The sequence below is a fragment of the Oncorhynchus masou genome, chromosome 18 (genome assembly GCF_036934945.1).
Source record: "Oncorhynchus masou masou isolate Uvic2021 chromosome 18, UVic_Omas_1.1, whole genome shotgun sequence".
Lineage (NCBI taxonomy): Eukaryota > Metazoa > Chordata > Actinopteri > Salmoniformes > Salmonidae > Oncorhynchus > Oncorhynchus masou.
Genome location: NC_088229.1, coordinates 27,863,386 through 27,890,258, shown reverse-complemented (window position 1 = coordinate 27,890,258; position 26,873 = coordinate 27,863,386). Strand labels below are relative to the sequence as shown.

The 26,873-nt window shown below is 42.6% G+C and overlaps 2 protein-coding genes across 3 annotated transcripts in view; both read left to right on the top strand.

The window, feature by feature from the left end:
• The first annotated feature begins 267 nt into the window (after nt 1-267).
• On the top strand, nt 268-4,869 carry LOC135504330 (dolichyl-diphosphooligosaccharide--protein glycosyltransferase 48 kDa subunit). The gene is made up of 11 exons (XM_064922799.1): nt 268-558; nt 1,140-1,250; nt 1,369-1,455; nt 2,198-2,301; nt 2,530-2,624; nt 2,766-2,859; nt 2,988-3,136; nt 3,283-3,430; nt 3,726-3,846; nt 3,951-4,057; nt 4,198-4,869. Exons 1-11 carry the CDS (start codon nt 324-326, stop codon nt 4,345-4,347), a joined length of 1,401 nt encoding a protein of 466 aa, XP_064778871.1. The 5' UTR covers nt 268-323; the 3' UTR covers nt 4,348-4,869.
• Nucleotides 4,870-5,256: 387 nt separating this feature from the next.
• The window catches only part of LOC135504329 (pleckstrin homology domain-containing family M member 2-like), a 67,527-nt gene continuing 45,910 nt past the window's right edge, over nt 5,257-26,873 (top strand). The window contains exons 1-9 of one of the 2 annotated variants that reach the window (XM_064922796.1): nt 5,257-6,078; nt 7,042-7,148; nt 7,230-7,339; nt 7,767-7,866; nt 19,016-19,103; nt 19,296-19,470; nt 19,921-19,974; nt 21,327-21,603; nt 21,953-22,810. In XM_064922796.1, the coding sequence (XP_064778868.1) occupies nt 6,019-6,078; nt 7,042-7,148; nt 7,230-7,339; nt 7,767-7,866; nt 19,016-19,103; nt 19,296-19,470; nt 19,921-19,974; nt 21,327-21,603; nt 21,953-22,810 (1,829 nt within the window). In that variant the 5' untranslated portion in view covers nt 5,257-6,018. The remainder of the gene's footprint in view (nt 6,079-7,041; nt 7,149-7,229; nt 7,340-7,766; nt 7,867-19,015; nt 19,104-19,295; nt 19,471-19,920; nt 19,975-21,326; nt 21,604-21,952; nt 22,811-26,873) is intronic. The other variant, XM_064922797.1, reaches the window with a different exon arrangement.

The following is a 26,873-nucleotide window of genomic DNA, read 5'->3' as shown; positions in this document are numbered from 1 at the left end:
GGGTGTATGAGATTTTACTGCAGAGGAGTTACAAGGTGTGTTGAGCGATAGTATCGGATCAGATAGGATAGGTTTAATGGGTGTAGGGTTATAGATGGTAGGGAAATTTTTTCCCTCCCTTTTGTGTCACAAAGTGGACCGAATTCACGCTCAAAAACAGTAGGCAGAAACACAGGGCGAGATACAACAAAAAGATTAATAGGGCCTCATACACTCCAGTGTAGTAGATGGCAGTGTATGCGCCTTTCAGTTGGTTGCGATCAGCCAGTACACATTTTAAAAAGAAGAAGAAGAAGAACGCTGACGTCGACTTCTTCTCCAAAATGGCGAAGTGGACCTCAGACAAGCAAATGAATTGGTGCAGTTCTACTTTGTTGTTAAAAAAACGCACTGTAAGCATGGCTCAAACAAAATCCAGATTGTTGGGAAACAATTTTATTTTATTCTTGATGATATCGTCCATGATGCACATGGTATTGGCTGACGGAAAGACGCTCGTTTTGTTGGACAACCTCAACATCAGAGATACCCATGCAATCTTCTTCCGCAGTCTGGCAGGTGGAAGGAATACATGTTCTTTTCTCAGCTAGCTAGCTACAATTATACGTTTCTTTTTATCAATAACGAAGATTTGTTTTCATTAATTTGTTTTCGTTCCGTTAGTAAGCTAACGTTATCTTAGTTAGCGCTCGTAACTCCACTAACGTTAGCTAATCTTTGCTAGCTAGGTTGCCAACGCAACGTTGCATAGGATAGGAATAGGTGTCACTCCTGGGTCATGTGGCATTGATTTGGGTAACAAAAAAAGTAACTAGCTAGCTATCATTGTCGATGTTAAAGGCAAAGAAAGGTCGTATCTGTCTACTTGCACAACTACGTGTCGGGGCACCTGAGAATTTTAGCTTTTGCACTGTGATTGCACTACTACTTCATGCACATTCTTTCAGTCCCTACTGCGCATGTACTGTTACATGATGTTTATCCCAAAATGATGCATAAGTGTGTGTTGTTTTTATGCACTAGAAATGCTGTGTTAACCAACCCTGGGCATAAAAATGGTTTAAAACAAAGTAACTTTGCGGACTTATTTCCATATCAATTTCCACCAGGCTGATGTAGTTCTGTGTCCCTTTTTGCAGATCGTGGCTTTGACCTTTCATTCAAGACTGCAGATGATCCTTCTCTTTCCCTGATCAAATATGGGCAATTTCTCTATGACCACCTCATCATCTTCTCCCCATCCGTGGAAGGTTAGTTACCTAACATTGCAGTTCTAATTTTTGACATTTCTTATCTTGCATCAAATCATTTTTTTTTTTTTTTACAACAGAGTACTAAATATTTAATGCAACTTTTATCCTTTTAAAGACTTTGGTGGCAACATCAGTGTTGAGACAATCACTTCCTTCATCGATGGTGGAGGCAATGTCCTGGTTGCAGCAAGCTCTGATATTGGTAAGTGGAAAAATTATATTATTCTTACTTGTGTAAAAAACACATGTTGTTTCTACAACATGTACATGCTGACCAAACTAACCAAGATGTTGCAAAATAAATGTACACAGGTTATTTAATAATTTCATCCAAACATCAACAAACTTGGTTCCATTTTAGACACTTGACCCGCTGCAAGTCCTGCCTCTCCCATCTACTCATTGTTTTTTAGGAGCATACTAACCCACGTGGTTGATTGAAAGATGAACAAGTTCCACACGCCAGTCCAGTTGGTGGTGGTAATGCACCTTAAAGTTGGTTGCCAACTTCAATATAGAATCCACAGAAGAATAAGAATGGAGGGAAGATTAATTAAATAAAACTTTAAAACTAACTAGGGTTCCCCTTTTATCTATGGATTAATTTTCAGAGTAGAGAACACATGATTTTGTGACTCAAAATGGGTCAAAATTTTACAAAGAAAAAAAGGACCATGTGCATTTCAAGTAAAATAACAATCCAATGTTTATCTCCCAGGACAAATTAGCTAGCAACAGCAAGCTTGCTAAATATCCATGAATGTTTCATGTGTGTTTTGACCTGTCCAATAATGAATATAGTTCATTCAGTTGGTTTGGTATTTAAACCTGCGTGTCATGAGCACATCTGATGGGGATAGACAAAACATGCGCGCACTGAGTCGGTTTGGTCAGAATGTTTCACAGTAACTAATGTCATTCTCCTGTAATCTCCTTTGTCCTAGGTGACCCTCTGAGAGAGATAGGCAGTGAATGTGGAATTGAGTTTGATGAGGAGAAGACTGCTGTCATTGATCATCACCATTACGATGTGTCAGACCCTGGTGAGGTAAGCAGAAGAAAGAACATTCTAATGTAACCCTTTTAGCATTAGGTTTTGCAATTTCTTACAGGGGCATGTGTCAATGCACTTCTGTCTAATGTAGAATTCCCAAGTTAAGTCTCAAGAAAAGGTGTGAAATGGGTATTGAGTGACCATTAAAATTGCAGAGCACTTGAGGTAGGCGAATGAAGTGAATCATAAGAGGTAAACTTCCCCCCCTATTCCTTCCCCTAGCATACCCTGATTGTTGCTGATCCAGACAATCTTCTGAAGGCTCCCACTATTGTCGGGAACCCCAGTGACAAACCCATCCTCTTCAAGGGTGTTGGGTGAGTCTACCATTACAGTTGAGAACAAGTATTGTCAGTTCTAAACAAGGGAGTTACTACACTGGTATTATGTTATACATACCCCTATGGACATATTTTTCTATGGTAAAGGATTTTTGTTGTCCTCTCCCCTTCTTCCAGCATGGTGGCAGACCCAGATAACCCCCTAGTCCTGGACATTCTGACTGGCTCCTCCACCTCCTACTCCTACTTCCCTGACCGACCCATCTCTCAGGTAATACCAGCACTGTTTCCTTCCTTATCAAACATTCTCCTTTGAAATTTGACTAACTTATGTGTATAAGGTGTTTTATAACTGAAACTTTATATTTTGGTTGACACTACGCTCTCCTTTCTGGACAGTACCCCCATGCTGTTGGAAAGAACACTCTTTTGATCGCTGGGCTCCAGGCCAGGAATAATGCCCGAGTGGTATTCAGTGGCTCACTGCACTTTTTCAGCGATGCCTTCTTCAACGCCGCTGTTCAGAAGGCCACACCTGGCTCCCAGAGGTAACCCTCTCTCATAATGCTTTTCATCTTCTGCTCTGTAGTTGGCTGCCATACTTTTATCCTGATTTTCATTGTTCAATAATCACCTTTTATATTTTAAGAAATTGAACAACTGTGTTTTAATTCCAGTCTTGGATCTCTTGTAGGTACGCTCAGACTGGGAACATGGAATTAGCCGAGGCTCTGTCCCGTTGGGTGTTCAAGGAAGCCGGTGTACTCCGGGTGGGAGCCGTTACACATCATCCTGTGGGGGAGAGCACCCCTCCTGCGGCTTACACCATCACAGACCTTGTGGTGAGTCACTATTTAATCATTCAACATCTTGTGGTAAGACATTTTTACTGTCCATTATGACAGTATTTAGTTACTTTTCTTATTTAACAAAACATTAAAATGTGAAAATATGCCAATTTAGCTAATGTGAATGAAAAAGATAAGAGCGTCTGCTAAATGACTTAAATGTAAATGTAAATGAGAGCGTCTGCTAAATGACTTAAATGTAAATGTAAAAAAAGGCATGAATATTTTTGTTTTTTTACTCCATGAACTGTGGCCATTATATTGTTTCTGTCCTTTTCCTCCGACACAGGAGTACAGCGTTGTAATTGAGATGCTGTCCGAGGGCAGCTGGATTCCCTTTGATGGGGAAGACATCCAGCTGGAGTTTGTGAGAATCGACCCCTTCGTCAGGACCTACCTCAAGAAAAATGGTATGAACATTTCAGATTTTACTCTTTATTTTCATGATTATTTACATTGTGGAAATTGATTGAACAGTTTGATGTCAATCAAATAATTATATTTACCTGAATAGGAGATAAATACAGCGTCCAGTTCAAGTTGCCTGACGTGTATGGAGTGTTCCAGTTCAAGGTGGACTACAACAGGCTAGGCTACACACACCTGTACTCCTCTACTCAGGTGAGGGAACTGTCATGTTTTGAAATGGAAGGCTCTTGAGTATATCAAGGGCTACACCAGCTAATTCATTGTACGTGTCACACTATAAGCAAACAAAGTATAGTACTCAATTGCTAATGTATACATGTCCTCTCCCATAGGTGTCAGTGCGTCCTCTGCAGCACACGCAGTATGAGCGCTTCATCCCCTCAGCGTTCCCTTACTACGCCAGTGTCTTCTCCATGATGGGAGGACTCTTTGTCTTCAGCATAGTCTTCCTTCACATGAAAGAAAAGGAAAAATCAGACTAGGGAGATGAAACGTTTCGAGAAAAGCTTATTAAAATAGGAGGGAGGGGTGGTAGATTAAGAATTTGCCTTATTGGGGTGAAGGTTCTTGGTTGCTTAAATCATCTGGCAGAGTCTGCAAGAAGAGTTGGTGAGAATTGAACATGTTTCTTCTCTATTGGTTGTGGGGGAATTTAATGAGGGTTTTGCAGGCAAACTAATTCAGCTGTGGCTGAGATTTTTTGTAATTCTGAAAATAATACACTTGTGCACAGATAATTTGAGTGATTATTTTACACATCTCTGAATTCAGTCAGCAATTGGATATGGTTGCTTCACGATCTCAATAAGATGGAACACTTGTTTGGAAAAATCCCATGAATGTATGTTTTTCCCACCCCCTTGTATGAGGATAAAATAATCTTGATGCAGTACATGCACTGAATATTTGTTTTGTCTGATCAAATAGGCTCGCCAATAGAAACACTAACATGTTTGCAACAAACGTTACACAAATCCTTAAACTACAATAAAATGTTGACATTCCACTCTGAAGTCTTATTACTATCCTTAATCTAATTTAGTAACCCACAGCTGGATCAATTGTGTGTATATATAAATCATTGGGCTGGATAGGGTAGAGAACATGTAGTTAGTTTTTTTTAAAGACAAACTACAGCAAAAAAAAAATCTGTTACCCACTTTTGTTGGAGGTGATGTTAGTGGGTTACGAGCTCGTTGACAGGCATTTGGTGACTTATCAGTCAATTCTATAACTTCAGATGGCTAGCTGCTAAATTTAACCGTAGATGGGCAGAAATTGCTTCCCAAATGGAGATACCCGATCACGCTTCGAGGCCATGTCATGGCGACGTTGGCTGGCTAAACTCAAGCGCAGAAACACTTCTTCCGTTCTAATGATGATCTCGCGCCGGAATGCGTACGTACTGGACGTCGATTTAAAGGCACTCCTTCGATAAAGTAATTTTTGACAAAGGAAAACGTGTCAATTTCACGAGGTTGGAGTAATAACATGTTCAATTTAGACCTGGGCTCGAATCTAGGTTGTGTATTGGAATTTCTAGAAAATTAACTATAGAATACCCTTTCACTTCTGTAATTGAATTGTTAAATCCGAAACCCCGGTCTGTTCTGATTGCTGTTTCGCAAGCATTCCCGGAAGCCTCGCTATGTTGCACCTCTGGCTTTAGAAACTGGGTTAGCATTGTCTTGAATATATTCCTCCGGACTAAACATCGAACTTGTTAAAACTTGGTAATGGTTTCTACATTTTACATAAAGTTGAACTACAACATAAGTTTAAACAAGTTGAGTGCTAGCTAACTACAAAAAGTAAAAGTTACCGGCTACGACAGCAGGAAATTGACTCCCTACTAGCACTGACGCCAACTAACGTGCTGGCCAGTTCGGTTGACTAACGACGTTAGCCATTCGAACCTTAGTAGGAGGGAGGACGACGTTGCCAGTCAACGTTATTAGCCATGGCCATGTTGTCTTATGCTAGTTGTTACATTACCTAGCCAGCTCTTTGTTTGATATGTTGTTCGCGTCGCTAGCCAATTATCAGTGTTGAAAATATATGGCTGGCTAGCTTTGAGAACATCGACAGCAGACCACATTGAGACCCCTGGAAATCAGCTGACAGCTGCAGGCAGCCAAGGAGACCAGTCAGTGATGGATCAACTCAAAGTCAAGGACCGAATATTGGAAAACATTTCTTCGTCTGTCAAGAAGGTAAGACTGATACCAAGTCTATACACATAGCGTTAGCTCAAAGTCATGTTAGTAAGATCAGCTAACTTATTTGAAGACGGTAAACACCAGTATTACCCTGCTTGCCATGATAGGTGGGCCTGACTCATCGTAGAAAACAGTTGCTGACTATCTGTGAGGTCTTTGAATATTGTTTAGCTAACGTTAAACACATGGATTACGTATGTAATGTCATGGGTGTTTTGTCTTGCTAACTTAGCTGACACTGTGTTGTATTCGCTCATGCTGTCATGTAAACAAACACTTTCTTACTTCTAAAATTCAGAGTCACGGCCAATTCAACAACCCTCGGTTAGCTAGGTCTATTTTGAAGGCCAAATTAACTTTTGTTGCTTATTTTCCAAACACATTTCAATATGCTTGCTTAATATAGGCATAGTTACGCATACTGTGACCACATTCAATTTGACTTCTGGGTTACTTAATCAATTAAGCTAAACCCTGGTTGAATGTTTGTTGATGTTCATCCTTTGCATACACCTGTACAGTTAACGTTCAGTCCCATCCTTCCAAAGTATTTGCACTGTGCCAGACTGACAGTGCTTTAATAGACCTTGCCTGGTATGATTTTCAAGTCCTCTCCAGTTTATATTCAGTTTGTTCCTGTTCCCAGTCACATGATCGTCATCAGGTGACTGGAATTTAAGATCCCACATTCCTTTATATTCTGTCAATCCTGTTAAACTAGTCTTTTCTGGGGTTATGAACAAAAGTCTGATTAATGCTTTTAAGTCAGTCATAGTAATACCATTTAGTGGATCAGATGTACAGTAGCAATTATCCAATTTCAGGCTCCATGCTTGCAGATATCTGTCACTGAGGGACTCCTCTCAACATCTCATGAAGAAGATATCCCTATATTTCTAGTTTGGCTGTGGGCCTAGTACTCTTGTCAGCTCCATATGTTTTGTGCTCTGACTGCAGTTGCAGAGTTACTTTGCTGCCTGTGAGGATGAAACTCCAGCCATCCGGAATCACGACCGGGTCCTACAGCGACTGTGCGAGCACCTTGACCATGCTCTACTCTATGGGTATAAAGACTGAGAGCCAAATCTGTTCAGTACTTTAATACATCCTAACTCAGTTCAATTCTCATAGTCTGTGCATTGCAGGCTGCAGGATATCTCCTCAGGTTACTGGGTACTGGTTCTACACTTCACCCGCAGGGAAGTGGTCCGGCAGGTAGACGAGCTCCAGCACATAGCAACCAACCTTGGGCGAAGTAAGAACACCATTTTTACTGCTTTCTTACGCACACATCCACATTCATGGTCAGTCTTGTGGGCAACTTGAGAAGCAAATGTTTCACAGCAGTTAACCCTAATACATACATGCCATTTCTGTCAATCAATTCAAACACATACATTTACTGCGATAAAACATGTTAACATATGTTAGCCAGTGGTTTGCCAGTTGTAAGTTCCTCTTGTGCCACATGCCAGAAAGGTAGCATGATGATGTTGTTATTTGAGGTCAGGATTACAGTAATTACCATTGGTGTTTGCACATATGTTTCTCTTTTTACAGAAGCTTCTTTGCAGGCCTACTTATTTGCAAGTTCAGGCAGGAAATAAATAATACATGGTACTAGTAAATATGACCTACATATGCCCATGTTTGTCCCTTGTTCATATTTATTTTCTATGCAGGTCGTGCCTGGCTATACCTAGCACTGAGTGAGAGCTCCTTAGAAAGCTATCTCCGTCTCTTCCAAGAGAACCAAGGATTGCTGCAGAAGTATTACTTCAAGTGAGTGTTCTGACCCAAAGAGCCCTAAATTATACATTTAGACTAAAATCAAATATAATTTTGTCACATGCACCGAATACAACGGGTGTAGACTTTACTATAAATGCTTGCCTACGAGCCTGTCCCAACTATGCAGAATCAAAAGATAATAAAAATAGTAACACAATTAATAAGAAAATACAATATTTAATATATACATACACACACACACACACACACACACATACAGTGGGGCAAAAAAGTATTTAGTCAGCCACCAATTGTGAATGTTATCCCACTTAAAATGACGAAAGGCCTGTAATTTTCATCATAGGTACACTTCAACTATGACAGACAAAATGAGAAGAAAAAAAAATCCAGAAAATCACATTGTAGGATTTTTTAATACATTTCTTTGCAAATTATGGTGGAAAATAAGTATTTGGTCAAGAACAAAAGTTTATCTCAATACTTTGTTATATACCCTTTGTTGGCAATGACAGAGGTCAAATGTTTTCTGTAAGTCTTCACAAGGTTTTCACACACTGTTGCTGGTATTTTGACCCATTCCTCCATGCAGATCTCCTCTAGAGCAGTGATGTTTTGGGGCTGTTGCTGGGCAACATGGACTTTCAACTCCCTCCACAGATTTTCTATGGGGTTGAGATCTGGAGACTGGCTGGGCCACTCCAGGACCTTGAAATGCTTCTTACGAAGCCACTCCTTCGTTGCTCGGGCGGTGTGTTTGGGATCATTGTCACGCTGAAAGACCCAGCCACGTTTCATCTTCAATGCCCTTGCTGATGGAAGGAGGTTTTCATTCAAAATCTCACGTTACATGGCCCCATTCATTCTTTCCTTTACACGGATCAGTCGTCCTGGTCCCTTTGCAGAAAAACAGCCCCAAAGCATGATGTTTCCACCCCAATGCTTCACAGTAGGTATGGTGTTCTTTGGATGCAACTCAGCATTCTTTGTCCTCCAAACACGACGAGTTGAGTTTTTACCAAAAAGTTATATTTTGGTTTCATCTGACCATATGACATTCTCCCAATCTTCTTCTGGATCATCCAAATGCTCTCTATCAAATTTCAGATGGGCCTGGACATGTACTGGCTTAAGCAGGGGGACACGTCTGGCACTGCAGGATTTGAGTCCCTGGCGGCGTAGTGTGTTACTGATGGTAGGCTTTGTTACTTTGGTCCCAGCTCTCTGCAGGTCATTCACTAGGTCCCCCCGTGTGGTTCTGGGATTTTTGCTCACCGTTCTTGTGATCATTTTGACTCCACGGGGTGAGATCTTGCATGGAGCCCCAGATCGAGGGAGATTATCAGTGGTCTTGTATGTCTTCCATTTCCTAATAATTGCTCCCACAGTTGATTTCTTCAAACCAAGCTGCTTACCTATTGCAGATTCACTCTTCCCAGCCTGATGCAGGTCTACAATTTTGTTTCTGGTGTCCTTTGACAGCTCTTTGGTCTTGGCCATAGTGGAGTTTGGAGTGTGACTGTTTGCGGTTGTGGACAGGTGTCTTTTATACTGATAACAAGTTCAAACAGGTGCCATTAATACAGGTAACGAGTGGAGGACAGAGGAGCCTCTTAAAACCTGTTATGGCTGTGATCCCTGTACAGGGATCAACATCAGGGGAAATTTCAGAGTGACAACTAAAAATACAACGTCGTAACATTAAACATTCTTGAAAATGCAAGTGTCTTACACCCTTCAAAAGATTAGAATCTTGGTAATCAAACTATGTTTTCCAATTTAAAATGGCTATTACAGAAAACAAATACCATGCTTTTGTTTGAGAAGAGCAATCAACACCAAACATTTTCCACCATGACAGTTTTTACACATTCACATCTGAAGGTAAAATTGACTTACATTCTGAAATCTTGCTCTTATTTCTCTTCCTGGGGGTCCCAGTGATCAAATGAAGTGCCGTTTTCTTTGATAAAATCATTTTTATAGCTTAAATCAAAACATTTTGTAACCTGTTTGTGCTGTGAATTCCATCTATTAATTTTTTTTACGGAGCATTCGATGTAATTACACACGGTAAAACATTGTTTATCTAGTCATGGTTGGTTTCAGTGCATTCCTCTGGATGTTTGCAACATAGCCAAACGTTATTGTTTTTTTTGCAGTGAGTATTGACCGAAGTGAACTGATTTGAAAACAACGAGCAATGACTACCTTGCTCACCAATCATTTTAGCGAAGCTTCGTTGATGGACTGTATTTCTGCCCAATGACCACTGATCTTCTTGAAATCTAGCTGGGTAGATAGCCAATGAGCTGAGGTAAATGCCAGTATGTAATGGTTTTGGGTTGGAGCACCATTCCTTGTTTAATATGGCATGCGTAACGAACTCCATTCTCGCCTTGATGATCAGAGGAGTTGCTGTGAGACTTGTTACGCACAGCTGTATTCCGGAAAGTTGTATTTTCAATGATTTCGTTGAAGATATCATGGTGAATAAATCAGGAAAAGCAAAGTCTAAAGTGAAAGTGAGACAGATTTTTTTGTTTGAGGAATCTTTGAGTGTTATAATTCAAACAGGAACTGAGGAGCTGTTTCTGCAAGGACAGGACGTACTTCTGGACGGGTAAGTGCTAATGCCGTTTTATGAAATATATGTATATATGTGTGTGTGTTTGTGTGTTTATATAATTTTTTTGCAAAAAAAATAATTTTATTTTAATTTGTAATGAAATGTGTGGTTTGTGTGTGTGTGTTGGTTTGTTTGGGTGTGTATTCCATGTCAGATTATATTTTCCATTTTTTTATTCAAATGGAATGGAGTAGAACAGCAAACACACACATGGCCACTGCGCCTGCCACTCCTCTTCATTTCCATATGAAATAGCCATTGGGTGCTGTTCAGGGGAGGGCAGGCCCACAACAATGGCCGGAGTTGAATGGAACAGCACTTCACCTTAGTGACTGTTCCCTCTGTTCTATACAATACATATATGTTTATTTTATGTGATGATAAAAGGTCCATACAATAAAAATATTTTTTACATGTTTTCTTTCACAGTGATAGCGACTCCGACTGGGAGCCTCCGGTGCCATGCTGCCCGCACTACCTCTGTCCCCAGTGGTGTTCATATGCCACAGTTCATTACTGCAGGCATGACTGTGCCTCTTGGCCAAAAGGGCACAGCATGGAGGCGTCGTTGTGTTCTGTGTCGCATGAACTGCACCACTTGTTCAGTTTGCCTCTACTTTACATCAGAAAGAAACTGCTGTGGGACATGGCACAGGCAGCAAAATATTGTGTCGAGGACTTCCAAAGGGTGTACAGTTTTTTTTCCTTTTTTTTTCTCATTTTTTAATTTTTTTATTTGTGTGTGTTAGAATTGCTTTTTGATATGTTGCATTTAGTTATTTGATATGTTGTATGTAGTTATAGGTCATTTCACCAATTCGGCCACTTGGGTACATTTGGGCAACTTGTGTGGGACACCTGGGTGACTTCATGCTAAATGTCATGTAGCTCACCCATTCCTGAAGTTATCAGTCTGAAACTTTGCACACCATCAAAATGATCTCCAGCATCCTATCTGACTGTGTGGCTATTCTAGTACATGTGAAAGATGATACTACAACAATAAAAAACAGTAAACGTATGCTCTTTCTTTCTCTTTTCTTCCACCAGATCTACTGTGTTATATTCTCCTACATTCAAATAACATTTCCACAAACTTCAGAATGTTTCCATTCAAATGATACCAAGAATATGCATATCCTTGCCTCTGGGGCTGAGCTACAGGCAGTTAGATTAGGGTATGTCTTCAGGTGGAAATTGAGAACAAAGTGATGCAGCCATAACAGGTTAAAGAAAAAGTTACAGGTCTGTGAGAGCCAGGAATCTTGCTTGTTTGTAGGTGACCAAATACTTATTTTCCACCATAATTTGCAAATAAATTCATTAAATATCCTACAATGGGATTTTCTGGATTTTTTTTCCCCCCTCATTTTGTCTGTCATAGTTGAAGTGTACCTATGATCAAAATTACCAGCGTCATCTTTTTAAGTGGGAGAACTTGCACAATTGGTGGCTGACTAAATACTTTTTTGCCCCACTGTACACACCTGCATACATAGTGAGTGCAGAATTCAGACCCCTTGATGTTACCAGCCTTATTCTAAAATTGATTAGTTTTTTTCTCCAATCTACACAACCCCCCCCCCCCCACACACACACACATTTAGATAAGTATTCAGACCCTTTACTCAGTACTTTGTTGAAGCACCTTTGGCAGCGATTACAGCCTTGATTCTTCTTGGGTATGGGTACGCTACAAGCTTGGCACACCTGTATTTGGGGAGATTCTCTCATTCTCTGTAGATCCTCTCAAGCACTGTCAGTTTGGATGGGGAGCATTACTGCACAGTTATGTTCAGGGCTCTCCAGAGATGTTAGATCAGGTTCAAGTCCGGGCTCTGGCTGGGTCACTCAAGGACATTCCGAGACTTGTCCTGAAGCAACTCGTGTTTTCTTGGTTGTGTGCTTAGGGTTGTTGTCCTTTTGGAAGGTAAACCTTTGCCCCCGTCTGAGGTTCTGAGCGCTCTAGAGCAGGTTTTCATCATGGATCTCTCTGTACTTTGCTCCGTTCATCTTTGCCTCGATGCTGACTAGTATCCCAGTCCTTGCCGCTGAAAAACATCCCCACAGCATGTTGCCTCCACTACTACCTTGGTTTTTGCTCTGGCACGCACTGTCAACTGTGGGACCTTATATTGACGGGTGTGTTCCTTCCCAAATCATGTCCAATCGATAGAATTTATCACAGGTGAACTCCAATGAAGTTGTAGAAACATTTCAAGGATTATCAATTGAAACAGGATGCACCGGAGTTAAATTTCGACTCTCATAGCAAGAATTGTCGTGAAAATTCTACACATGGGACACTCAACGTCAGTGTTTAATGAATCATTGTTGATTAACAGTTAACTGGAGAGGTTCCAGCAAACTTGATGCACCATAGTGAACATCTGTCAGGAGCTCTACCGGGGCAGTCCCGTTAGTTCTTTTATTCTGCGAACAAGTTATAGGTGTATGATTTTAGCTTGTTCTTCATTCATAATTAATTCATCATTAACGTTTGCTTCATTCATTTGACCGACCAATACTGGTTCATGCATGTGACAGATCAATACCTCACAACACTTCTTCTCTTGAAGCTGAGACCTTGAAATTGAGATATTTTGTTTTCAAAGCAAGGGTCTGGGTGTTCTGCTGAATTGCAGATACTGAGAGTGAGGATTTGTTCAATCGGTCACTTACATGAACACAGAAATTAGTTTTTAGAAAAGCACAAGATAAAATGTTCCGTCACAGTTTCTTAATACTTATGTAAATCAGTAATTATGAGGTATTGTGTGTAGGTTGGAGTTTTTTAAAATTCATTTAGAGTATGGTTGTAATGTGAAAATGTGGAAAAGGGTGAAAGGGTCTGAATACTTTCCGAATGCACTGTACATGCAAATACAGGGAGTACCAGTTCCGGATCGACTGGGATATTCTGTAATGATGTCAATGATCATTGTCCAATTGCTTGTGTTAGAAATACAAAGATGACCAAAGCCAAACCCTGTTATATTTTTAAAATATATTTTGGACAGTTTTATGAGCAAGCGTTCTGACATGATCTGTACCATTTAATATTGACATGTCTGATTCCCGATGTTGACACTGCCTGGGACTATTTCTATAAGAAATTTCTGTCCATCTGTGAAAAGCATGTCACTTTGAATACATTTAGAATCAGTGGAAGGGTTTTCAGGTAACTGAAAAACTGCTCTCCGCAGCCGATGTAAGACCTTTTTAAACAGGTCAACATTCACCGGGCCAGACGGATTACCAGGACGTGTACTGCGAGCATGCACTGACCAACTGGCATGTGTCTTCAATGACATTTTCAACATCTCCCTGTCTGTAATACCAACATGTTTCAAGCAGATCACCATAGTCCCTGTGCCCAAGATCACGAAGGTAACCTGCCGAAATGACCACCGACCCATCTGTAGCCATGAAGTACTTTGAAAGGTTGGTCATGGCTCACATCAACACCATTATCCCAGAAACCCTAGACCCACTCAGTTTGCATACTGCCCCAACAGATCCACAGATGATACAATCTCTATTGCACTCCACACTGCCCTTTCCCGCCTGGACAAAAGGAACACCGATGTGAGAATGCTATCATTGACTACAGCTCAGCGTTCAACACCATAGTGCCCTCAAAGCTGATCACTAAGCTATGGACCCTGGGACTAAACACCTCTGACTGCAACTGGATCCTGGACTTCCTGACATGCCGCCCCCAGGTGGTAAGGGTAGGTAACAACACATCTGCCACGCTGATCCTCAACACGGGGGCCCTTCAGGTGTGCGTGCTCAGCCCCCTCCTGTAGTCCCTGTTCACTCATGACTGCACGGCCAGGCACGACTCCAACACCATTAAGTTTGCCGATGACACAACGGTGGTAGGCTTGATCAACAATGAGACAGCCTATAGGGAGGACGTCAGAGACCTGACTGTGTGGTGCAAGGACAACAAGGACTCCTTGATCAAGATAAAGGAGATGATTGTGGACTACAGGAAGAGGAGGACTGAACACACTCACATTCTCATCAACGGGGCTGTAGTTGAGCAGGTTGACAGCTTCAAGTTCCTTGGCATCCACATCACCAACAAACTAACATGGTCCAAACACACAAAGACACGTCGTGAAGAGGACAATGAAACCTATTCCCCCTCAGGAGACTGAAAAGATTTGGCAATGGTCCTCAGATCCTACCACCAAGCCATAAGACTCCTGAACATCTAATCAAATCGCTACCCAGACTATTAGCATCCCCCCCACCCCCCTTTTACGCTGCTGCTACTTTCTGTTATTATCTATGCATAGTCACTTTATTAACTCTACCTACATGTACATATTAAACTCAATTACCTCGACTAACCGGCGCCCCCGCACATTGACTCTGTACTGGTACCTCCTATATATAGCCTCGCTATTATTATTTTACTGCTGCTCTTTAATTATTTGTTACTTTTTATTTCTATTTAAACTGCGTTGTTGGTTAAGGGCTTGAAAGTAAGCATTTCACTGTAAGATGCATGTGACAAATAAAATTGGATTTTAAATCAATGTCAGGTTCTAATGTTTCCTCTGGCCTTCCTGACCAATTAATGATGGATTCTAATAAAGCCCATATTGTAGGTTTTTTTAACAAGCACTTCATGTACAGTTGAAGTTACATACACCTTAGCCAAATACATTTAAACTCAGTTTTTCACAATTCCTGACATTTAATCCTTGTATAAATTGCCTGTCTTAGATCAGTTAGGATCACCACTTTATTTTAAGAATGTGAAATGTCAGAATAATACTAGCGAGAATTATTTAAGCTTTTATTTCTTTCATCACATTCCCAGTGGGTCAGAAGATTACATACACTCAATTTGTTTTTGGTAGCATTGCCTTTAAATTGTTTAACTTGGGTCAAACGTTTCGGGTAGCCTTCAACAAGCTTCCCACAATAGGTTGGGTCTATTTTTGCCCATTCCTCCTGACATAGCTGGTGTAACTGAGACAGGTTAGTAAGGTCTCTTTGCTCTCACACGCTTCTTCAGTTCTGACCACACATTTTCTATAGGATTGAGGTCAGGGCTTTGTGATGGCCACTCCAATACCTTGACTTGGTTGTCCTTATGCCATTTTGCCACAACTTTGGAAGTATGCTTGGGGTCATTGTCCATTTGGAAGACCCATTTGCGACCAAGCTTTAACTTCCTGACAGATGTCTTGAGATGCTTCAATATATCCATATAATTTCCCCTCCTCATGATGCTGTCTATTTTGTGAAGTGCACCAGTCCCTCCTGCAGCAAAGCACCCCCACAATATGATGCTGCTACCCCCGTGCTTCACTGTTGGGATGGTGTTCTTCGGCTTGCAAGCATCCCCTTTTTCCCATCAAACATAACATATACATTGTTTCATCAGACCGGAGGACATTTCCCCAAAAGGTAAGATCTTTGTCCCCATGTACAGTTGCAAACCGTAGTCTGGCTTTTTTATGGCGGTTTTGGAGCAGTGGCTTCTTCCTTGCTGAGTGGCCTTTCAGGTTATGTCGATATAGGACTCGTTTTACTGTGGATATAGACACTTTTGTACCTATTTCCTCCAGGATCTTCACAAGGTCCTTTGCTGTTGTTCTGAGATTGATATGCACTTTTCGCACCAAAGTACGTCTCTTGGAGACAGAACACGTCTCCTTCCTGAGCAGTATGACAGCTGCGTGGTCCCATGGTGTTTATACTTGTGTACTATTGTTTGTACAGATGAACATGGTACCTTCAGGCGTTGGGAAATTGCTCCCAAGGCATGAACCAGACTTGTTGAGGTCTACAATTTATTTTCTGAGGTCTTGGCTGATTTCTTTTGATTTTCCCATGATGTCAAGCAAAGGGGCACTGAGTTTGAAAGTAGGCCTTGAAATACATCTACAGGTACACCTCCAATTGACTCAAATGATGTCAATTAGCCTATCAGAAGCTTCTAAAGCCTTGACATAATTTTCTGGAATTTTCCAAGCTGTTTAAAGGCACAGTCAACTTAGTGTATGTAAACCTCTGACCCACTGGAATTGGGATATAGTGAATTATAAGTGAAACAATCTGTCTGTAAACAATTGTTGATAAAATGACTTGTGTTGTGCACAAAGTAGATGTCCTTAGTGATTTGCCATAACTATAGTTTGATAACAAGAAATTTGTGGATTGGTTGAAAGCGAGTTTTAATGACTCCAACCTAAGTGTATGTAAACTTCAACTGCATGCTGTACGTTTTTGATAATGTTGGGGCTCAGGCTTCTAATGTAAGCTCTGTTACTGTAAATTAAATGCCCTTGTGAACCATTTACATTTTGAGCCCGTTTCTTATGCTAAGGTCTGTAAAGCTCCACAGGCAAGAGACACTAAAAAGTTTGCAGGTCCAGACAACCTGGATCCCTCCTACCTCTAAAAGATAGCAGCTGGTATTATTACTGAACCTGTGGCTCACATTGTCAAGTTGAGTCGCTTGACCAATTCCATACCCAGCATTTGGAAATCCGCTTATATTAGCAAGATTCCTCAGATGCTAATAACTATCATCCTATCTCTAAACTCCATATCCTGGCCAAGGTCTTTGAATCCCTGATGAAGACACAGTTAAAAAACGTATTAATTGAAAGGAACATACTGAGAGCAGTTCAGTCTGGCTTTAGATCAGGGCACATCACCAAAGCTGCAGCTATGCCAGTGGCAAGTGACAGCATTTGGGAAATGGGATGCAACCGAAGTTGCATCTATATGCAGATGCTCGTCATTTATTAATGTTCTCCTTCTCTGGTTCAGGCTGTTGAAGATCTCCAGACTGCTTTTCAGTTACCGCAGGACTCCCTTTATGGTCTCCAACTGGTCTTGAATGTACAGAGAGAAAAAATTCATGACCTTTGCCGGAGCTCACACTCAGCCAGAGTGTGAGCTCATTGTCGCAACATCCTCTCACTGTCAACTGCGTTTTATTTTCAGCAAACTTAACATGTGTAAATATTTATATGAACATAACAAGATTCAACAACAGAGACATAAGCTGAACAAGTTCCACAGACATGTGACTAACATAAATGGATTAATGTGTCCCCGAACAAGGGGGTGTCAAAATCAAATGTAACAGTCAGTATCTGGTGTGGCCACCAGGTGCATTAAGTACTACAGTGCATCTCCTCCTCATGGACTTGCCAGTTCTTGCTGTTAGATGTTACCCTGCTCTTCCACTAAGGCACCTGCAAGTTCCCGGACATTTCTGCAGGGAATTGCCCTAGCCCTCACCCTCTGATCCAACGGGTCCCAGATGTACTCAATGAGATTGAGATCTGCGCTCTTCGCTAGCCGTGGCAGAACACTGGCATTCCTGTCTTGCAGGAAATCACGCACAGAACAAGCAGTATGGCTGGTGGCATTGCCATGCTGGAGGGCCATGTCAGGATGAGCCTGCAGGAAGGGTACCACATGAGGGAGGAGGATGTCTTCCCTGTAATGCACAGCATTGAGATTGCCTGAAATAACAACAAGCTCAATCCGATGATGCTGTGACACACTGCCCCAGACCATGACGGACCCTCCACCTCCAAATTGATCCCGCTCCAAAGTACAGGCCTCGGTGTAACGCTCAATCCTTCAACGATAAACGCAAATCAGACCATCACCCCTAGTGAGACAAAAGCGCGGCTCGTCAGTGAAGAGCACTTTTTGCCAGTCCTGTCTGGTCTAGGGACGGTGGGTTTGTGCCCATAGGCGACATTGTTGCTGGTGATGTCTGGTGAGGACCTGCCTTACAACAGGCCTACAAGCCCTCAGTCCAGCCTCTCTCAGCCTATTGCGGACAGTCTGAGCACTGATGGAGGGATTGTGTGTTCCTGGTGTAACTCAGGCAGTTGTTGCCATCCTGTACCTGTCCTGCAGGTGTGATGTTCTGATGTATCGATCCTGTGCATGTGTTGCACGTGGTCTGCCACTGCGAGGACAATCAGCTGTCCGTCCTGTCTCCCTGTAGCGTTGTCTTAGGAGTCTCAGTACGGATATTGCAATTAAATTCCCTGGCCACATCTGCAGTCCTCATGCCTCATTGCAGCATGCCTAAGGCACGTTCACACAGATGAGCAGGGACCCTGGGCATCTTTCTTTTGGTGTTTTTCAGAGTCAGTAGAAAGGCCTCTTTAGTGTCCTAAGTTTTCATAACTGTGACCTTTATTGCCTACCGTCTGTAAGCTGTTAATGTCTTAACAACTGTTCCACAGGTGTATGTTCATTAATTGTTTATGGTTCATTGAACACGCATGGGAAACGGTGTTTAAACCTTTTACAGTGAAGATCTGTGAAGTTGTTTGGATTATCTTTGAAAGACGTTCCTGAAAAAGGGTGATTTTTGTTGTTGTTGAGTTTACATAAAGGCAGGGTTTAGTGACTAGGCATAAGGATAGTTAATAAGAGTAAAATTATGAACAGAATAGTAGCAGGATGATGAGTATGAAAGTGTGTCTGTATGACTAATGCGTATAACCCTTATTGTACATAAACCATCTGCTTTGAATCTCTTCCCAGAAATGCATTGGTGTGCAGCCATGATCACCTCACACTCTTCCTCACATTGGTGTCGGGACTGGAGTTCATTCGCTTTGATCTGGAGTTGGTCAGTTATTAGACAGTGCTTTGCAACCATTATAATTCATATTAATACACTTCCAACGGTTCAGGCTTTAACCAAATAATCTAAACATAGTATTTGGTTTGCGTGTAAAACTAATAAATAGTTCAGTCAAAAGGGGATGTGTGATGTAACATCAAGAACACTCTCAAACCCCAATTGTTTTCTGGATGTTAGGATGTCCCTTACTTGGATGTGGCACCCTACATGCCGGAGTACTACAAGCCCCAGAATCTGCTGGACTTTGAGGAGCGCCTTCCCAGCTCTGACAGCCTTTCTCTGCTCTCCTTCACCTCCCTCACCTCTACCAACCTGGAGTGGGACGACAGCGCCATCGCCCCGTCCAGCGAAGGTCGGGCTCCACCTATCCATATCTTTCATTTTCTCCTTCTCCACCTCTGTCTTTTCTCTCCACCCCGTCTCTCCCCATCTGTCTTATGTGGTGTCACTAGTCTAATTCATAGGCTGGTTTGTCAAGTAATGAAGTATTGATGCTGAAGTTGGATCGATCAGGAAGACACTTGTGGCTCATGGGTTTTATTGTAGAAATAGTAGCTTAGCACTCACATTGAAGTGCTCTTCATTGATCACATGGCACACTATATGAACTCCAAGATGTGAATGCTTTATCTCCTGTCACTTTCCATAAACCGTTGAGCCCCCATTCATTTGTAGTTTTCTCTGCCTATCCATACCAGTAACTGTTCTCATCAAGTGTATCATATTTCTCTCATGTCTCACATTTTCTACCTCTGTCTCGGGCCTTCCAGTTCTAACGTTGAGTCTTATCCCTCCTTTTTAGATTATGATTTTGGTGACATCTTCCCTGTGTTGCAGCCAACTGCAGACTGGGAAGGTGGGACATGGTTACCCCTCTCCTCCCTTCATGCATGTCCTCCATCCCACAGTGTGTGCTCAATGCATTCTGGTCCTCTGTGTAGTCAGTGGTTTAATTGGAGTATTGCAATATCAATGCTGAGAGGGAAATGGTAGAGAATGGTAGAGAAGTCAATGAAGGGGCTTCTGTTTTATGCACTTTAGTTTATTGGGAAGTAGGCTAGATGGATTCGTAAGCATATTAAAATCCACTGTTGCTGTGCTTTTACACTTATCTTTTAAGACACTACTGAATCACCTTTATGCAAGAAAATGTGGCACTATTGCCAACATTTCATACGATTTTATTGCCAGGTAAGTTATTTTCTAAGCAGACATTTCTATGCACTGGTGAATTGTTAATGTTGTCTATTATGTTTCAATTAACCACGCAACGTTTATTTTACAAGACGTGACCTTGAAGCTTACGCAGCATTGATGTGGAATAATACTAGAGAACTGCAATGCCTGATGTAGCTGGTACTCACTCTGTTTGGTGTCTGCCGGCATATATGTGGTATATCCTCTATTTCTCATTGGAACCATTGGATTGCATGGCTTTGTTCTACGTTCAACTCTGCCTTCAAAGCTTTTGTCACCAACTGTAGCATGTACTATAGCACTGCATACCACTGCTGGCTTGCTTCTGAAGTTAAGCAGGGTTGGTCCTGGTCAGTTCCTGGATGGGAGACCAGATGCTGCTGGAAGTGGTGTTGGAGGGCCAGTAGGAGGCACTCTTTCCTCTGGTCTAAAAAAATATCCCAATGCCCCAGGGCTCTATCTCACTGCCCTGTGTAGGGTGCCGTCTTTCGGATGGGACGTTAAACGGGTGTCCTGACTCTCTGAGGTCATTAAAGATCCCATGGCACTTATTGTAAGAGTAGGGGTGTTAACCCCGGTGTCCTGGCTAAATTCCCAATCTGGCCCTCAAACTATCACGGTCACCTAATAATCCCCAGTTTACAATTGGCTCATTCATCCCCCTCCTCTCACCTGTAACTATTCCCCAGGTCATTGCTGCAAATGAGAACACAACTTACCTGGTCAAATAACGGATAAATAAAATAAACTGTCACTGCATTCATTTGACATAGTTTCACCAATGCCTGTCACTCAAAAAGATTGTCTTTTTTTCTGCCTGCCTGTCTTTGTCCTGTGCATCCTGTGGGAAATGTGTGGTTGCGTTCCCTAATCCCTGTCCCAGCCAAAGCACCACCAGTATCCATTCTCATTATTTGGATCCAGAATGTGTACAGTATCTGTAGCATACTGTATGTGTGAATGTTCTGCTATTTTGTTTACTGTGTGTGTTCCTCTCCCGTCCTGCCGCAGAGGGTGACCTCACCGACCCGGTTATCTGTCCTCGCTCCAGCGCCTCAGACCCTCAGACGGTCTTCAAAGACTCTGTGATTCTCCGGGCTGCCATCATCCCAGTGAGGGGAACTTCCCCGCCCCGCAGCCCCACCAGACACAACCCCTTCAACGAGGACTCAGACAACAACACCTCGGCCGACATCACCCCCGTCCACACTGCTAGCCGCCACCCCCACGACACCACCACCACCGTGGACGACACGGAGAGCACCAGCAACGAGCTGGAGGTTATCAGGTACAGCACACACTCCTAACATTAGTCTCTATGGGTAAAACTACATGAGATTTAGGCTAGTTAGCTGCTTAGCCACTAACTGGTTATCAGGTTTATGTTGCCCACACTTTTTCTCAGCCTCAACACACAGAGCTTGGAGTTATTGAATCCAAATGGCATGTTCCAACTTCATTTTAGCTCAACAAACATCGGGGTTATCAGGTCAAGCGAAGCCCTCATTTATTGGCACACTCATACAGGTCAGCAAGTCACCTAGCTTTTTGGCTTGTGAAATGTTAGGAATTCATATGGACCTAGGAGAAGTACACATGAACTAACTATTATGACGTACTGCTTTTCTTTCCACCAGGATGGCCAGACGAAGGAAGCCAGCCAAGAAGCGCCATGCCGTGAAGGGCTCCAGCAACTCCACGGTGAGCAGTGAACAGAACACAGCGGCCTCCGAGCAAGCGGAAGTAGAAGACGGAACCCAGGCGAGAGGGGGAGAGGGGCTGGATGGAGACTCCTGCAGCCCCTCTGTGGGGCCGCCGCAGGGCTCAGGGGCCGAGACAGTGAGGAGAAGGAGAGGGATGGGGGATGAGGAAGGCCAGGAGGAGGATGAGTCAGAGGGTCTCCTGCGGCTGCCGGAGATGACTGACACCTCCATGGACAGTGTGGGCCAGCCCCTACGTGATGTTATGGACCGGCTCAATGGAGCTCTGGACGGGGGGCAGGCCTGGTGGCGACCAGACAGAGAGGAAGAAGATAAGGGGGAAGAGAGGGAGAAGACCCATCAGAGTTCCCTCCCTAGAAGGTCCTCCTCTGGCAGCCCTGAAGCCAACTCCCAGCCCCCGGGGCAGCAGCCCTTTCGGGGGGATCCGATTATTGAGCCGCCTGACTCGGAAGCTGGGGCCCCCCTCCTGCTGCACCCTGCTCTGGCCCCGAGCCCCAGCTTCCTGCAGGCCCCTCCGGCCCCTGCAGACCTTTACTGCTTTATCCCCCACAGTCCAGATGTTGCTGCCACGCGTGGTGGCCACCATGACACTGCAGGGCATGGCCAGCCGCAGGCTCTTCCTGGTGGCCATGAAGATGAGAGAGAGGCAGAGGCACCACCAGGACAGGACCCCTTCTTAGAGGAGGCAGGGGTGGTTGAGAATGGATTGCCTGCTGGAGAAACTGAACAGGACAGGCTCAGTCCAACAGAAAACTCCCATTCTGCAGAATTCAAGTGAGTTGGGAGATTAATTACACATGTTTGGGTGAACCATGAATGGAACCTTTTTTAATCATTGTCTAAGCTGGGGGGCGATGTTCTACCCTTCTAACATAGAACTATTTTAAGATGGTCATACCAAGGATCATTGAGCTATTTTATTTAGAATTTTAGAACCCATTTAGGTATCAAAAGAATATATAAAACATGAAACATTGAATTTGGCCATGAATTAACCCATATAAACGCATTGAATAATAGATTCATACACTTTTAAGTGTCTGTCCTATATCTGAGCGATTATTTAAAAAATGTAAGAAATTATTACATTTTTTACCCATATTTAACCAATTGTTTTGGGCACTAAACTACTTCCATAATACACTGAGTAAAAACATTAGGAACACCTGCTCTTGACCTGGGGCATCCATGTGAAAGCTATGATCCACTTCAATCAGTGTAGATGAACGGGGAGGAGACAGGTTAAAGAAGGATTTTTGCAATAATCAATAATAGTGTAATACTAGTAAAACACACAATAAATAAGAAATATGAAGAACACAATAACTAAGTAAGCATACTATATACATGGTAAAGTTCCAATAGCATATTTACAGGGATTTACAAGGAGCAGGGATTTCGCTATACAGTGGAGCAAAAAAGTATTTAGTCAGCCACCAATTGTGCAAGTTCTCCCACTTAAAAACATGAGGGAGGCCTGTAATTTTCATCATAGGTACACTTCAACTATGACAGACAAAGTGAGGGGAAAAATCCAGAAAATCACATTATAGGATTTTTAATGAATTTATTTGCAAGTTATGGTGGAAAATAAGTATTTGGTCACCTACAAACAAGCAAGATTTCTGGCTCTCACAGACCTGTAACTTCTTCTTTAAGAGGCTCCTCTGTCCTCCACTCGTTACCCGTATTAATGGCACCTGTTTGAACTTGTTATCAGTATAAAAGACACCTGTCCACAACCTCAAACAGTCACACTCCAAACTCCACTATGGCCAAGACCAAAGAGCTGTCAAAGGACACCAGAAACAAAATTGTAGACTTGCACCAGGCTGGGAAGACTGAATCTGCAATAGGTAAGCAGCTTGGTTTGAAGAAATCAACTATGGGAGCAATTATTAGGAAATGGAAGACATACAAGACCACTGATAATCTCCATCGATCTGGGGCTCCACGCAAGATCTCACCCCGTGGGGTCAAAATGATCACAAGAACGGTGAGCAAAAATCCCAGAACCACACGTGGGGACCTAGTGAATGACCTGCAGAGAGCTGGGACCAAAGTAACAAAGCCTACCATCAGTAACACACTACGCCGCCAGGGACTCAAATCCTATTAAGCTAGTACATGTCCAGGCCCATCTGAAATTTGCTAGAGAGCATTTGGATGATCCAGAAGAAGATTGGGAGAATGTAATATGGTCAGATGAAACCAAAATATAACTTTTTGGTAAAAACTCAACTCGTCGTGTTTGGAGGACAAAGAATGTTGAGTTGCATCCAAAGAACACCATACCTACTGTGAAGCATGGGGGTGGAAACATCATGCTTTGGGGCTGTTTTTCTGCAAAGGGACCAGGACGACTGATCCGTGTAAAGGAAAGAATGAATAGGGCCATGTATCGTGAGATTTTGAGGGAAAACCTCCTTCCATCAGCAAGGGCATTGAAGATGAAACTTGGCTGGGACCTTTCAGCATGACAATGATCCCAAACACACCGCCCGGGCAACGAAGGAGTGGCTTCGTAAGAAGCATTTCAAGGTCCTGGAGTGGCCTAGCCAGTCTCCAGATCTCAACCCCATAGAAAATCTTTGGAGGGAGTTGAAAGTCTGTGTTGCCCAGCAACAGCCCCAAAACATCACTGCTCTCGAGGAGATCTGCATGAATGGGACAAAATACCAGCAACAGTGTGTGAAAACCTTAAGAAGACTTACAGAAAACGTTTGACCTCTGTCATTGCCAACAAAGGGTATATAACAATGTATTTAACCCTAACCCTTTTCTTATTGACCAAATACTTATTTTCCACCATAATTTGCAAATAAATTCATAAAAAATCCTACAATGTGATTATCTGGATTTTTTTTCTTCTCATTTTGTCTGTCATAGTTGAAGTTTACCTATGATGAGAATTACAGGCCTCTCTCATCTTTTTAAGTGGGGGAACTTGCACAATTGGTGGCTGACTAAATACTTTTTTGCCCCACTGTATATATATATTTTAAATAGGCAAGTCAGTTAAGAACAAATTATTATTTACATTGACGGCCTACACCAGATACTGGAGTGATGGAGGGTTGATACAGTATGTATAGGGGTAAGGTGATTAGGCAAAAGGATATAAGATGAACAGAGTAGCTGCAGCTTGTATGTGAGTGGGTGTGTGTGTAGAGTACATATTATGTGTGAGTGAGCAGATGATGGAGTGAGTGTAGGGCCTGTCAGTGTGCATATAGACAGTGTAAAAATAAAAGGTCATAAAGATGCAAGGTTAACTCAGTCTGTGTAGCTATTTTGTTAGCTATTTATCAGTCTTATTGCTTGGGAAGAAAGCTTTTCAAGAGCCTGTTGGTGTTAGACTTGATGCACTGGTACTGCTTGCCGTGTGGAAGAGGAGAGGATAGTCTATGGCTTGGGTGGTTGGAGTCTTTAATGACTTTACTGGCCTTCCTTCCACACCGTCTGACAAACAGTGCATTCAGAAAGTATTCAGACCCCTTCACTTTGTCCACATTTTGTTACATTACAGCCTTATTCTAAAATCGATTGAGGATTTATTTATTTACTCTACACACAATACCCCATAATGACAGTGAAAACAGGTTTTTAGAAATGTTTGCAAAACATAAGTATTCAGACCCTTTGCTATGAGACCCGAAATTGACCTCAGGCGCATCCTTTTTCCATTGATCATCCCTGCAATGTTTCTACAACTTGGAGTCCCCCTGTGGTAAATTCAATTAATTGGACATGATTTGGAAAGGCACACCTGTCTATATAAGGTCCCACAGTTGACAGTGCATGTCAGAGCAAAAACCAAACCTTGAGGTCAAAGGAATTGTCTGTAGTACTCCGAGACAGGATTGTGTCAAGGCATAGATCTGGGGAAGGGTACCAACACATTTTATGCAGCATTGAAGGTCCCAAAGAACACAGTGGCCTCCATCATTTTTAAATGGAAGAAGTTTGGAACCACCAAGACTCTTCCTAGAGCTGACAGCCTGGCCAAACGGAGCAATCGGGTGAGAAGGGCCTTGGTCAGGGAGGTGAACAAGAACCCGATGGTCAGGGAGGTGACCAAGAGCCTGATGGTCACTGACAGAGATCCAGAGTTCCTGAGTGGAGATGGGAGAACCTTCCAGAAGGACAACCATTTCTGCAGCACTCCACCAAGCAGGCCTTTTATGGTAGAGTGGCCAGATGGAACACACTCCTTCGTAAAAGGCACATGATAGCCCGCTTGGAGTTTGCCAAAAGGCACCTAATGGACTCTCAGACAATGAGAAACAAGATTCTCTGGTCTGATACAACCAAGATTGAACTCTTTGGCCTGAAAACCAAGTGTCACGTCTGGAGGAAACCCGGCACTGCTCATCACCTGGCCAATACCATCCCTTTGGTGAAGCTTAGTGGTGGCAACATCATCTCGTGGGGATTGTTTTTCAGCAGCAAGGACTAGGAGACTATTCAGGATCGAGGGAAAGATGAACAGAGCAAAGTACAGAGAGATCCTTAATGAAAACCAGAGCACGCAGGACCTCAGACTGGGGCAAAAGTTCACCTTCCAACAGGACAACGACCCTAAGTACACAGCCAAGACAATGCAGGAGCGTCTTTGGGAGTTTCTGAATTAGAGGTCGACCGATTAACTAGGGCCGATTTCAAGTTTTCATAACAATCGGAAATCTGTAATTTTGGATGCCGAGTTTTTGCCGGTTTTTATTTTATTTTACCCCTTTTATTTAATCTTTATTTAACTAGGCAAGTCAGTTAAGAACACATTCTTATTTTCAATGACGGCCTAGGAACAGTGGGTTAACTGCCTCGTTCAGGGGCA

What these genes read in the sequence shown, in the direction of transcription:
- LOC135504330 (XM_064922799.1), top strand. Translation starts at nt 324, where the DNA reads ATGGCGAAGTGGACCTCAGACAAGCAAATGAATTGGTGCAGTTCTACT. An exon ending in ACACCATCACAGACCTTGTG is followed by an intron (nt 3,431 to 3,725) that starts GTGAGTCACTAT and finishes CCTCCGACACAG; the next exon opens with GAGTACAGCGTTGTAATTGA. An exon ending in ACCTGTACTCCTCTACTCAG is followed by an intron (nt 4,058 to 4,197) that starts GTGAGGGAACTG and finishes CCTCTCCCATAG; the next exon opens with GTGTCAGTGCGTCCTCTGCA.